Here is a 14485-nt window from a genome sequence, read left to right as displayed (position 1 = left end):
GAAAAGAACTAAGCAAACAGAACAGGAAAAACAAAAGGAGGATTTATAACAAAAAGAGTTAAACTTTTTGTTTGCAAGTAGCCCTGGAGTATCTGTCTAATACTAATACTTTAAACACAGTGTTGGAAGTGTTAACAACAATAGCAGTACTTATGTACAAGCTCTCTTTGGCTAGCATTGTAGTAATCCCAGTTATCAGCACTGTGGTTAATATATATACACATACTTACACACACACACACACACACACTTACACAGATACACACACACACACACAGATGCTCCTATATCAAAATATGACAGCCTGAAATACCTCTTTTTTGTAGTAATGCTGTGGGTATGTTTGCTTAATGTTGAACAGATAGATAGTCCATTTTTTTCAGGGAAAAAAAGGTTACAACTCAATAATGTAAAATTCACAACCAAATCTAAAATCAATATTCACTGCATAAATCTTAATTAATGAGATAGAAGAAATTAGAAAGTAGCATCTGGTAACCTTTAAGTTAAAATGCAGAACACTAAAATTCTTATTATTGTTAGGGTTATTCTTGTTAATTCACTCTTCCTGCAGGATCTCCAAGCTATGCACAGGAAAAAATAAAAATAATACATATTTCAATAAAACAATCTGACATAAAACAAACAAGACAATAAAAAGGACTAAAAGTACAATATATAACTGTGTAAATGTTACAGCAAAATTCCTTTGCAAGGCAGTCTGGATCTAGAACAGTTGTTACGCAGCAAAAGCCTGGGTGAACCAGCACATTATGATTGCTACACAGTATTGGGGCCAGCTAAAATTAGATCAGAACAAATAAATCTTTCAGATCTTACAGAAGGCCAGGGACTTCCAAAGATCTATGTCATTACAGAAATATCCCCATTTCCAATTAGGGCTGTGCAGATCTTTCAAGAGGCATTTTCTTGTGGAGAACTTCTTCAAAGTGCTTCTGTGAGATGTCATGGTGTCCCAGTTGTTACTTGCAGAACAGCTGCTGAAGCCTGATTCCCTTTTTAAAAGTGGCTTCTGCACATTAACAGAAGCCACTTTCATCAAAGCAAAGCAACAGATCAGCTCTGCTTTGATGCCATATCGGCCGATGTACCTCTGTGAGGTAAAGCACCTCATTCAGGTGAATCAGTTACAATCAGTGCATGCCAGTTTCCAGACTTACAACTTTTCCTGATGGATCATATCTTAATGTTAAAACTTGGGCAGCTGGAAAACATATGTAGACAAAGCATGCCAAAATAAGGAACATTATAGTTTGTCCTCCAAAGGAGATTTCTTTTCTCTTTTCTCCTGTGTCATATACCGAAAGTAAGGCCAGCTGGAAAGGATTGATGGGAGGAATGTGGGAAGCTTGAAAGATTTAGTGCTAATGATCAGTATGTCCTTCTGCTCAGCAAATTGGGGGCCTAAGTCCTGCTGAGAAACAGGCCGGCATTTAACAGGAGTTGTGCTATTGTCAAAGTGGCTTGAAATCATTGCTCCCACAGTAGAGAGTAAATGGATGGAATTAATATTGCTCACCCAGTACCTATTATTCCTCTTACTGAACAAAGAGCAACTGAACAGGACCCAAGGCAGAGGAAAAGTAAGGGGACACAACTGGATGAAGGTAACAGATGAAATTGAACATAAACTATCAACTTTACCTTTCAGGAGAACTTCATTCAGAATCCTTTGTAACTGTGAGGCATCTAAGTAGGAGTTCTGATGTAGAATATACACACACACACACACAAAAGAAAGCTTATGAATGCTATGGTTTCTTGGGAACTTGTCTTTTCGGTATATCCACTTAACTGAAGGAATCCTTATGGATTTGGGGAAAAGGCCACTGTCTATTCCAGGTCTCAGATAGTGACTGAAGAATAGAAATACTTCCATCTTATTTCTCACATTATTTCTTAATTGTACAATCATGGAAATAATTTGTATTTATTTGGGATAACTCGCAACCTTGCCCACTAGCACATTTTTTTTGCCCTTTCTATCCCACTCCTTTTTCTAGGCTTCATTCATAGTTTGGTGGTTTATTTTTGCACTGTTCCAGAAAGGACATTTTTAAAAATGCAAGAAAGAATTGCACCTGACAGATGTCAGAGGCAGATACAAAATCCAGATTTCATCATACTTTTCATGTGCTAATTTGAAGATATTGTTTTTTCTCTAAATTCCCTTGATTCCTTTATTATTGAGAAACACACATACATACAGAGAGAGACAGAGAGATGCTTTCTTTATCATATTCTACAGGCAAATAATAAGCTAGTTTTACTAGCAAATATTTAAGAAGTGGATTTCTCATAATATTCAGTTGCCTTAAAAATGATCAAGCTCAGGAAAAACAGCAACTTATATGCTGGCTGCTTGAATGAGCTTCCTATTTCGACATAAATAAAGAAGATAATAAAACAAATAAAACAAAACAAATAAAACCAAAACACAGGAAAACAATGAGTGTGTCTGGTCATATGTGGACAGGAGGACTCCCTAGTGACCTTAGATGGTGACCACCATCTTCTTAATTAAGCCAAAATTAAGCCAATAAGAAACAAGGAAAAAGTATCAGAGGCTTGGGGGACTCAAAGAATTGCAAAAGTACACAAATAGTAATTAAAAACAACAACAAAGGAGGTGGGATAAAAAATAAAAATAAACAAATAAATAAATGGTGTTCAATTTACATGCTCAGTAAGCACGGAAAGCAAAATAGAAAACTAGAACAGAAGACTTTGTGGAACCTTGTCTAATCTCTTAGGGCTGGGGCAGGAAAACTCCAGCCAGCCTGGATACTCCATCTAGTCTCTTTTTCTCACTTAAGGATAGGACAGAATAGGAAATTAGGAAAGCCAAGGGAGGGGCTAGGCAAGAGAGGAAAGTTTACATCTCTCCCTTTCCCTGCTACATATACATGCAGGTTTCCCTGAGGGGTGGGAAAATAGCTGAAATCCCTTTTCTTCATTCATATAATGGCCACTGGATTTTTATTTTATCTGTACCCAAAACCATTTCTAGTCCTCTGTTCTTTTTCCAGTTAGCTATAGCTATAGCTATAGCTTCTCAGGTATTATTAGAGAAGAAAGGAGGAGGGTTTGTTTTGGCATGTACAAAGAGGGCCAACAGGAGCCCCAGCAGCTGCATAGAAGCTGTGAGTCCCTGGCTCTCAGCATGAACGTGCCTGGCTAAGGAGCCCCATGCCATCTTCCTTCCTTGCCCTGACTGCTCCAAAAGACAAACCGTGTACACCATTCACACTCAGCACTGCTATTTTCACCTTTTATGTGCTGATACAACTATTAGCTGTGAGCGGTCTATTGTACAGAGGCTTTGGCAGCAATTTTTCTCTTGACTAAGTCAAGGAGTCCTTTATATCAGTTTATTAAGCCATTAAGAGCATCTCCTGTGAATGCATGCAGCTTGGCTCGGAAAGAATGCGAATCGATTACCCAAACACTGACTGATGCCTGCTTTCCAAATGTGGAAAGTACAAACTGGAAGTAATTCTGATAGACTAAAATATGATACACGAACCCACATGTATTTGTAGCCAAGGGTTACGGTTAATTGCTCGTTTGAGGAACATCTTTCTCCCCACAAGCAATCAGCTCCAAACCATCTATTATGTTCTAGCCCGGTCCCTTGTCTGATTTGTTATAACAACTAGCAAATCAATAGCATTTTGAGAGATACACTTGAGATCTGCATTGCTGAAGCATGGATTAAAAGCAAGATGGGAAGGTTCCCTTTCTCAATTCTACATGCCTTGTTGATTCACACTTTTTTCTTCACTCAACAAACCTGATAAGCATAACTTAAGAAGATGCTTTCATAGTCGTCTGGATTCCACTTGAGCATATCCTGCATCAAGAAAAACATGTATGTATAAAAACCAGTCACAAAAATCAGTCTGCATGAGACATCTCATTATTATTCACTCTGTTCCAAGATGTTTCTAGCCATTTACAACTGGCAACATTGCACAGCCATCCTCAAAAGCCTGAAAGTGACAAGAAACAGCCCTATTATCCAATCCTTCATTTATTTCTTATTTATCTAATTAAATTCCATCCTGTGGCATTCCTGTATGTCTGAACTTCAGAATCGCCCCAAGCCATTTGGGAGTGCATGATCTAGACAAAAGGCTGCACTATAGCAGCAATCAGCTGAAGAACAAAAAGGAAGAATGTTATTTTATGAAAGCTTTCTGGAACAGGGATGGGATGCAACTGACAATCATTTGTGGGGAGAAAGTGCCATATTTAGGGAGCAAGAAAGAAGTGGAATGAGACAAAAAAGCATCCATAAACCTGGGATACTCTTGGGTATAATCCTGTCCTTGAGATACGCAGCTGAGAACCTTTTGGATCGGATGAGCCCTGCAATGCTGGTTAAACACCAAAGAACTCACCACCATCTTAAAAAAAAAAAAAAAAGGAAATTGCCACACTCCTACCGGTACTGTATAGATTTGAAGCAGTGGAAGCCAGGCTTCCATGCCCTGGTCCCCTCCAGCTGTGATAAGAGTACAACTCCCTTTGCCCATGCTTGTTAGGGATGAGGGAGATGCAGACAGCACATCTACTGTAGATAGTGCCACATAGGGAGGGCTGCTTTAAGCAATCCTCTTTGGGCAACCATTGCACTTTGAGCATTTCTGAACTAGCAGTGTATAGCACTACCCAGCCATCACTATGGCCATAACTCTCTTTTCTGCACTACCGACTTATTGCCCCAGCAAAAGCTGAGGGATTCTGTACATTGCTACTGCAGAACTGTCCTGCTTTGCTTGGTACTGTTCTTTGTTTTAGGGCAAAAATGGGATTCACAAGACCCCAAGAAATAATATGAGTGCCATGGTTGTTTGAGGTGTCCATAATAACTAAATTCCATAGGCACAAGGTAATTTTATATGCTGCCCAACTCCCAGCAACTCTGGGCAATGTACAAATGATTTAAAAAATGAAAAGCAAGACTCAAAACAACAAAAACAAAAGAAGGGTAGAGGTGGCAGAATAACAAACCAGGTAGAAACAAAAGAAAAAGAGCCTAGGATAAAAGGAGGGCTCTGTCATCGCCCTCAAAGGTTTTGGGCTTATACAACTGTGGCTTGGCAGGAGATGTGTGGCTCCCACCCTGCGGTCATGCTGTAAACCCTGAAGATCTGGTTGTTCTCCCAGGCCTTGCGGGGAGATGGATGGGCCCCTCGGGTGTATTTGTTATTTTCGTTTTCTGTTTGCATTTTGTGCCCAGATGCCGTCTTGTTTGGGTTAGTATTGTTTTTTATGTTACTGTTTGTGAACCACTCAGCCAGTTGGAGTCAAGTGCTTGTCCAAATTGAAATGAACAAAGAAACAAATAAAGTTTGGTGAGATACAGAGAGTTCTCATTATTCATGGGGCACCCATTCCAGTCTCATTAACTGTGGGTAAGGAGATCTTGAAAAATATGTACTTCATGAATGCCCCAAACCTGTCTGCCTGTGTGTTCATGCATAAAGTAACCCCTCTCTGAAAAAAGCAAACAAAACAAAAGGAAACTGCAAAATGTTGCAAATAACTGAGGTCTGCCCTCTTTTTAGTAACGTGAGATATGCAAAACTGCAAGTAATAGACCTATGTAAAATGAGGGCCACCTGCAATGTGGAGGATGATGCCTCCCAGGAATCAATGGGCTTTTCACAAGAGTCTGCCTTAGGGAAGGGTGTTTGCTTCCTTTCTAGCATGAACACTCCTGTAAGTAGAATTAAATGAAAGCAATTTTAAAAGCTATAAAACCATGGTTTGAATGTTCTCTAGTTGGTCTTAAACAAGCTATTTAACCTCTCTTTATCTCAGGGGGCTGCAATACTTCCAGTGATGATAAAAAGATTGAACTTTACTTGGTATGAATTTGGAGCAGCTTTTTGACCTTAGCGTTAAATGGCATAACGGCACAAGGACAACCAGGCATTCTATTTTTCAGAGTAACTTAAGATTTTAAAAAAATAAAATGGTGAAGTGCTGCAGCTCCTTCAGTGATCTTGAGTGCTACAATGGTGACATCAAATTCACAGCAAACAGTCCGGCCTATTCATGTCAAGAGGCTAGGAAGATGAAATTTCAAACAGAAGAAAGGATAGCAGAACGAGTTCCATTTTTCAGCACTGCCAATATGGTAAGCTGATAATGTTATATTTCTTTTTACTGATGATGGACAAACATACTGCCTCACCTTTGCTTAATTCCCTCTGATAAATAATCAAAAACCAATTTAAAACATTATGATGTAATTACAGTGTCTAACACACAAGATCAGCATAATCAAAATCACACAGGAATAAGGCTTTAGCATTCCAAGGAATATTAAGACAAGGTCTTCATGTGGCACTGAGGTAACATCAGAATAGGCACTAGACGAGCCTCTATGGATGAACACTACTGTAATTGGGACACCACTACTTAAAAGACTCCTCCATTAGTAACAACTAACCTTACTTCTGATAGCAATGGCACTTGGATGAAGACAGTGGTGTCCATGCAGGCCTAGGGAAGGCAGAAATTCTTTAGGTGCCCCACTCCCAAAGGGCTTTAAAGATCAGCATGAACATCTTGAATTTAGCACTGCCCCAGTCTAGACTCTTGTCATGGTTCCTGTTCCAATGTTTGTGAAACTTCGCAACAAGTTCCCATGCCATGCTGGTGCTGACACGGGTTGTTGTCCAGGAGGGGGCTGCTACTGTTCCTTTGTGCCAGGCAGTGAGCTGGATGATGCAAGTACAAAGGAATGCATGTTTGGGCTAACTTCACCGGTCAAGGACATTACCCAAAGACTGCCAGCAACCGTTAGGAACACCTGGAAGGGGATGGAATTGTGCTGACTTTAGGGGAAGGGGTTTGGGATTGCTTGTTGGTTAATTGGGAGAAATCCCGCGCTTTTGGTATTCTCAGCTTTGCCTGTGATCCTGCATACTATTCATCATTAAATTAGATTTCCATAGAAGTCCTGTGTGAGTCTGATTGTTGTTTTGGATAGGCAGTCATTACACTCTAATGCAAGCCTTGTTTCTACGTCTCTAAATACTGGTTAACTTCTGTGGCTTCCAGGAGGGTTCAGACTCAGAACTGGCAATCCTGTCTGAATCATGGTACATCAATAATAGATAACTTTCATCTAAAGTAAGACTCTTCACCTCAGGGAAATGGCCCAAAGGCAAGACGGTTAGCTCCAGACCTCAGAGAGCAATTATTCTACAAAGTTTATACCACTGTTTATATTAGGGTGGGACCACATTTGGGTGTCCAAGGGCCAATGATTTTCTAGTTTCTTTTCCTCTGGGATTTTGGGTGGAGTTTTGGATTTGTTATTTCTTTATGATCTAAGTTAAATTTATCTGAGAGCTTAAATTGTTGCTCAAGGTATGGGCTTTGTGTGCTTGCTGCCTCAAATAAGCACTCCAGTTTTGGACAAGTTTGGGGACTACACACAGCTGTAGCTTTCAGGTCACCCATCCCTTCTTTACATCCACATACCTTTGTCATCACTGAACTGAATTCCATGTTTGGTTCCCTAAAAGGGGGAAGAAACACACATAAAAATGAGAACTGCATCAGGATAGACTATCATTAGTTATTGCTTACAAGGTTCATCCTTGATGTGTGTTTATCAAGCAACAGTGCACAGATCATTATCTGAGCCTAAGTACTAAATTATGGGTGTTTCCACAATTCTATTTGACAAGAATGTTCTTTTGTCTCAGGGATGCTCAACCTTTTGGGACCCAAGGTCCACATAAGCAGTGAGACTTTCTAAAAACAAAATCCAGAATGAAACGTATGTTTTATTGTCTGATAAATCAAGACAGTGGAATTTCATTTATTAAACTCTAGTAACGGTACTCTACACAGTTAAGTGAATGTGAAAGGACCCAGGATAACACAGTTTTGCCTTAGGTCAAATTATCTTGTCCAATATTTGGTAATCAATACCACTATTATATTAGAGTGAAATATCATGTGATGTGAAGATTTACATTTGGATTTCCTAATGGAGTCTCTCAACTGATTTAATTTCATCAATAACAGGAACAAATATTTATCTTCTTCAGCTAAACACTACATACTATTGCATACAAACTTTCAAACATATTCAAATTCTCTGTGTTACTCCCTGTTGACAATCAGATATTGTCAAATGTAGAATATCGCTTCATGTCAAGGATTAAATATTGTCAAATATCAACTATCAAACCTAAGAACCAAATATCATTGTCAAGTACTAAATAGTTTCAATAATCTCATCAAATATTCAGTGACTTGTTTTAGAAAGGTTTAATTTGTCATAAAACAGCTGGAAGACAAATGCATGTCTGCACTTAGTGATAACTGTTGTTTATTCATTCAGTCGCTTCCGACTCTTTGTGACTTCATGGACCAGCCCGCGCCAGAGCTTCCTGTCGGTCGTCAACACCCCCAGCTCCCCCAGGGACGAGTCCGTCACCTCTAGAATATCATCCATCCACCTTGCCCTTGGTCGGCCCCTCTTCCTTTTGCCCTCCACTCTCCCTAGCATCAGCATCTTCTCCAGGGTGTCCTGTCTTCTCATTATGTGGCCAAAGTATTTCAGTTTTGCCTTTAATATCATTCCCTCAAGTGAGCAGTCTGGCTTTATTTCCTGGAGGATGGACTGGTTGGATCTTCTTGCAGTCCAAGGCACTCTCAGAATTTTCCTCCAACACCACAGTTCAAAAGCATCGATCTTCCTTCGCTCAGCCTTCCTTATGGTCCAGCTCTCGCAGCCACATGTTACTACGGGGAACACCATTGCTTTAACTATGCAGACCTTTGTTGTCAGTGTGAGGTCTCTGCTCTTAACTATTTTATCGAGATTGGTCATTGCTCTTCTCCCAAGGATTAAGTGTCTTCTGATTTCCTGACTGCAGTCAGCATCTGCAGTAATCTTCGCACCTAGAAATACAAAGTCTTTCACTGCTTCTACATTTTCTCCCTCTATTTAGTGATAACTAGCTTCTTTAAATGATGATGGAAAAGATGGCTTTTCTTTGCCTTATCCAATTCATGTCCGAATAGTAATTGCTTTACCTTAGATTGCCTTGACTTTTTAGAAAGATTCGCAGAAGGAAGTTAGGTGCTTGGCTTTGTAGTGATGTAGTTGGAACAATGATGTAATCTCCAGGTTCCAGTAGGTAGTCATTGGTGACATCTCGTCTTAAACTAGGTGGTATGGCATGAACTGTGGTTCTACCCTTAGACAAAATATTATGAAAAGAAATTATTATTTTGAAGTAAATATTAATTTGCATCCTCACCTGATATACATACACACTTACAGTACATGCATACTCACCAACTGATCGTACGTATGCTAGATAAGATTTAACCTCTGTTGGAAGGAAATATTACCAGCTCCGTTCCGAGCCCAGAATGAAAGTGCTCAGGTGATTGCTTGAACAGAGATAATTTTATTTTCCAAGAGCATGTACAGAGTCTGCTGGTTGGAGGTGGCCACACTTGTATTTCCCCCACAAGCCCTTTATATAGAGAGCTTGGCTGTTATGTAAAAGTGTCCCCACCCTCTAGGAACTTCTGAGAAAAGTGCAGTTTACTGGAGATCAGAGAGGAGGCGCTCTGTGGTCAGCCCCCCTGCTGCTTGTGTTTCCTGTTCTGATAGTCCAGGTTCCCTGCGGCACTGTGGCTTTGTCTACTAGCCTGGACTGTTCACCTTGGAAGGCATCTTTTGTTATTCGATTATGGGGATCTGTTTGGCTGCTTACCTGAATGGGCTCTGCTAAATTCTGTGAATGTGAGACCTTTTGTTTTCCAAGGTTTCTGATTAAATCTGAAGGGAAACCTTTGTCTAAACAGTTGGGCTTCCTTTTACATTTTAATCTCTGGCATCCCCTTTTGTACTGAGCCCATTCTATTTTGTAACTTTTAACCTTTTACCTTGCTCAAGGGGAAGGCAATGTTGGGGGGAGCAGCGTTTTAAAAATGGTGGTCTGAGAGAGAAGGTGGGGTTGCCTTGAACCCTTCCAACACCTCCTTTGGAAGATTGATAACTCTCCCAACTTGCTTCTTCTTCATTTTCAGGGGAAAAAAAAGAAGAGGCAGTGAATGGTCAAGGTTGCATGGAGATCCACAACAAAAGCACAGTCCCATGCATGCTTATTTGAAAGTGAGATTCATTTGTTATAAGCAGGGCTAACCTCCAGATAACTATGCATAAGACTGTACGATCTGTAATTTATGGAAGATATAGCAGAATCAACAAGAGGAGTGGAAAATGTTTACAAAGTGGAGATTTTATCTGCATCTTTGGGCTTGTCATGAACATTCTCAACCTTGTATCAAATCCATTCCAATAAGAAAATAATAGACCCTGCCATATTTCTTGTGGCTCCAATATTTTCAGCAACATGTAACAATAAATAAAACGCAACCATTATTACTGTGATGACATATAAAGACAGCATAATAAAAACCCTGACTAAACAAATTCTTACAAAAACACTGCAGTGTATAAATCCCATTTAGAATGGTTACACAGAGTGGCACAATAATTTATGAGCCATGCCTTTGGGGGGGAAAAAGGAACACGAACTGCTATCTTGCAAAAAAGAAAGGAGAAAACATTTTTAAAGGGGGAGCATAGAAGGCATTTGAACTCAAAGCATGATGGATTAAAATGAAATAGGGACAACTCTTTTTAAGCAAATGGGATCTTTTATGTATAACCATTTCTTTTGTCCTAGATATTGAGAAGCCTTTATAATATCAGGATATTGTTTAACCAACTATCATATGCTTTATAACTGTCTTGATACAAGCAAGCTATTGTAAGAATGGGGGGAAAAACTCCAAATCTTCTTTATATGAATGTTGGATGAATGGTTTCTCTTTCATTTATGTTTTCCTCCTCCCCCCGAACCTTGCTGACTTTTATACTACATCCATTTTATACTGTTTTTAACTGATTTTGTTGTCTATGTAATATTTTGTAAACAGCTATAATATGATTTTGTATAGGAAGCAATATAAAAATATATCGTCATCATGGTTTAGTTTATCACAGCACAGCCATTATCACTCAGTCTCAGATACTGAATAGTTACTGATCTGATGAAAAGTTTGAACCAAATTACTGATAATTCAGAAAGCCAGTTTGGTGCAGTGGTTAAGGCACCAGGCCAGAAACTGGGAGACTGTGAGTTCTAGCCCCGTCTTAGGCACAAATGCAGTTCGGTGACCTTGGCCAGTCACTTTCTCTCTGCCCTAGGAAGAAAGCAATGGCAAACTACTTCTGAAAAACCTTGCCAAGAAAACTGCAGGGACCAGTCCAAGCAGTTGCCAGGAGTCAACGCTGACTTGAAGGCAGGCACGCACACACACACACACTGATAATTCAGGAAAAAGTGGAAGGGACATACCTGTAGCTCATCCTAAAATAGAAGAAGAGAAGAAGAAAAGCACATTAAGCATACGATTTGAGAATAAGTATCTATGATATTATAATTACCACAATTCTTCCCTTGAGTTATCCTTCCCTTGTTGTAGAATGCTGCCCCTTTCACCCCACTTAGTGCTAATAGTGTTGTTCATACAGTATATACCTTTCTTCTGATCCAGAAAGGCTTTTACTAGTTAGGATGACACACACAATGAATGTCAGCTTCCAATTTGTGTTCTTATGTGATGCCATGTGCCACTGTGCCTGTGGAAATTACTGTTGTCATGGCAAAGATAGCACTGCTATCATCAGGTCTGAGCCGATATTGATTATAATTGTATGATTTATTATTTGTATAATGGGCAAGAAGAAAAATTTCTTACCTCAAAGGGATGGTGATAATATTGTATAGACTAAGAAGAAGGAAGAATAGCGTTTATATATGAATACATGTTAACGCTGGTTTCATTACTTATGATCCCAACTGCACTGACATGCCCTCTCATTATATGACAATCTATTCAGATTTTATACATGTAGAAGGAAACAAGATGGGATTCTTTGTAGCAATGAACCACATTCTCTAAATGTTCAGGCCACTGCATGAACAATATGGTCCAACCCAGAAACACATGCAAACTGCAGTTGATATTGAGAGTAGGCAATATTATTCCTCTGGGAAGTGCATTTTTTCCAGTGACTGCAAGATTGCAGTGATTTGGGGCTTTAAAAAAAATGGCAGGGGGCTGTTGGATATTAGGTAGCTCTTTTAATACAAAATAACTATGTTCAATCTTGCAGAGCTTTAATGTGACATAAAAATGGGTAGCTTCCTATTAGATTTTTGACTCCATAATCTTGGAGAAGTTGAGGATTGCAAAAGGGCTGATGAAGGAGCACAAGAAGAAGTATATGAAGGTCTAACAACAACACAGTATGAGAATATTCTGTTCCTGCACACATTAATATTGACAGTTTTGCTCCTGGCCTTATCCCTTGTGGACACCTGGCTCCTGGAAGATTTCCAAATATGGAAGTAGATGATAATCTAAGGCAGACCCATATCTATCTATCTATCTATCTATCTATCTATCTATCTATCTATCTCAAATCTACCTAGGTGAAAGCTCTCTATATGTGATGGGGGGACTCTATTTTTGTGAGATTCTTGTTTTGCATGGATAAGCCAACACACCTTGTTCGTATATGTACTGGGTCTATTCACACAAACTATTGTTTATAATAAACCCCTTCTGTCACAGGATTTTCAAAGGGCTTTCCTGGTATTTAACTGTAGTAATCTCCCAACTAGTAAGCCTAAACTGTAATTTAGTATAGGCTGGTTACAGTGGTTTAGGGAAAAAACCTGAATTGGTCTGGAAACCTCAGCTGTGGCATATTATCAGAATGCTCTCAGTAGTGAAGATCCTTTTAGGAGATAGTCCAGTTAAAATCTAATTAAAATCACACATTTTAAATTTGGGCTTAATGAATAAATTAACTATATTGATTGTCTAATTAATTATTTAATGCTAATTACAATTTCTTGGATCAGAAAACATTTCCTGTTTATTCTGTGCAGCTTCTTTCTTTCTCCTTCTTGCAAACTCTTTTTTATATCTAGAATCTCACTGTTATATTTTAATACACTGCATAAGCAAATGGAACAACATGAAACTTTATTAATACCTCCATTCATTTCATATGCAAGATTTCATTTCTATTGGTTCTTTTGTTATTTAATCTCTTATCAAGGTTGTTCTTGGTTTCCTCAAAATCTATCTGGTTTTAAATGAAGTCCCCTTTGTTAGTTTTATAGCAGCTGTTTAAAAATATCTGTATGATTTAAATAGCTTATTTTTAAAAATCTACTACTTTCATATTGATTTATGACTTAAATGTGAGGGAAAGAATTAAAAAATATGTTTGCCAGGTTAAAAAAATCCTTATCAAAAATAATTATAAAGAAATTAATCATTTAGATAACGCAGTAATGAAATATTATTTTTGCAAATACAGTGAAACACTATCCAAATGAATGGATATCAATAACCCTTTGCTAACTGCTGATTAAAATGTTTTGCTGTTAGAGCTATATAGAAAAAAAACGAACAAACAAATACCATTACCATTATATACACCCTCCTGCAAGTAAAGACTTTGTCTCCTTTGTGAGTGACAAGTTTTACAGTCTTCAGGGCTTGAGTTTTTGCATGTTTGGTGAAGTCCCGTGGTTAAGGTCTTGGAGGTGCAAATTTACTGGTGCTGACTCTTCAGGACCTACTAACCACAAGGGGGCAGTGCAATGTAGATAGAGAGTTAAGGATTTACTCTGTGCCCCTCTTCGCCTACCGTTCTGCAGGCAGTTTGTCTAAGACAGGGTTTCTCAACCTTGGCAACTTTAAGATCTGTGGACTTCAACTCCCAGAATTCCCCAGCCAGCATTCCCCATCCAACTGGCTGGAGAATTCTGGGAGTTGGAATCCTCACATCTTAAAGTTGCCAAGGTTGAGAAAGACTGATCTAAGAGACTGGTAATCTGAAGTCACTTCTTTCTGCATGCACAGAGAGCGCAAGCTCTTGAAATCTCCTGGTAGGCTATATCTAGCTAAGTGCTAGCCTTTGTGTACCTCTTTAATGCATTTCTGGTAAATAAATGCCTTTTCTGTAATGGTTATAAAACCTGCTCCACTAATCCTTGCTAAGGTCAGATTTCTATTCCTAGGAGTATTCGCATGCACATGTAGAACATTTCCACCTCCAAGAAAAGGGCAATTTATCTTTCTGAGAATCATATGAAGCTGAAATAACTACATATTTGCAGCCGGTCTCACAGGCTAGGCTATAAAGATTTAATTCAGATCTGACTCTCTACAGGAGTTGCAAGAAATGAGTTTGAACAACTGGTGCTCTCAAAATGACCAGTAGCTGAGTGTTTACTGGATTTGCACAATCAGACAGGGCTATTCAGAAATAAGAGGGAGGTAGCAGAGGGACAGCTTGCCTCCCGGAGTTGTGGGTGCTTCA

At 39.1% G+C, this 14485-nt stretch overlaps 1 protein-coding gene across 1 annotated transcript in view; it reads right to left on the bottom strand.

The window, feature by feature from the left end:
- CAPN13 (calpain 13) overlaps positions 1-14485 on the bottom strand; it is a 98837-nt gene that overhangs the window by 22640 nt on the left and 61712 nt on the right. The window contains exons 14-19 of the mRNA XM_063289384.1: positions 11439-11450; positions 9094-9257; positions 7525-7561; positions 5149-5226; positions 3815-3874; positions 1666-1723 (exon numbers count right to left, since the gene is read on the bottom strand). Of these exons, the coding sequence (XP_063145454.1) occupies positions 1666-1723; positions 3815-3874; positions 5149-5226; positions 7525-7561; positions 9094-9257; positions 11439-11450 (409 nt within the window). The remainder of the gene's footprint in view (positions 1-1665; positions 1724-3814; positions 3875-5148; positions 5227-7524; positions 7562-9093; positions 9258-11438; positions 11451-14485) is intronic.

Source organism: Candoia aspera, chromosome 1 (genome assembly GCF_035149785.1).
Source record: "Candoia aspera isolate rCanAsp1 chromosome 1, rCanAsp1.hap2, whole genome shotgun sequence".
Lineage (NCBI taxonomy): Eukaryota > Metazoa > Chordata > Lepidosauria > Squamata > Boidae > Candoia > Candoia aspera.
The sequence above is the reverse complement of the archived record's forward strand: the minus strand, read 5'-3'. Positions and strand labels throughout refer to the sequence as shown.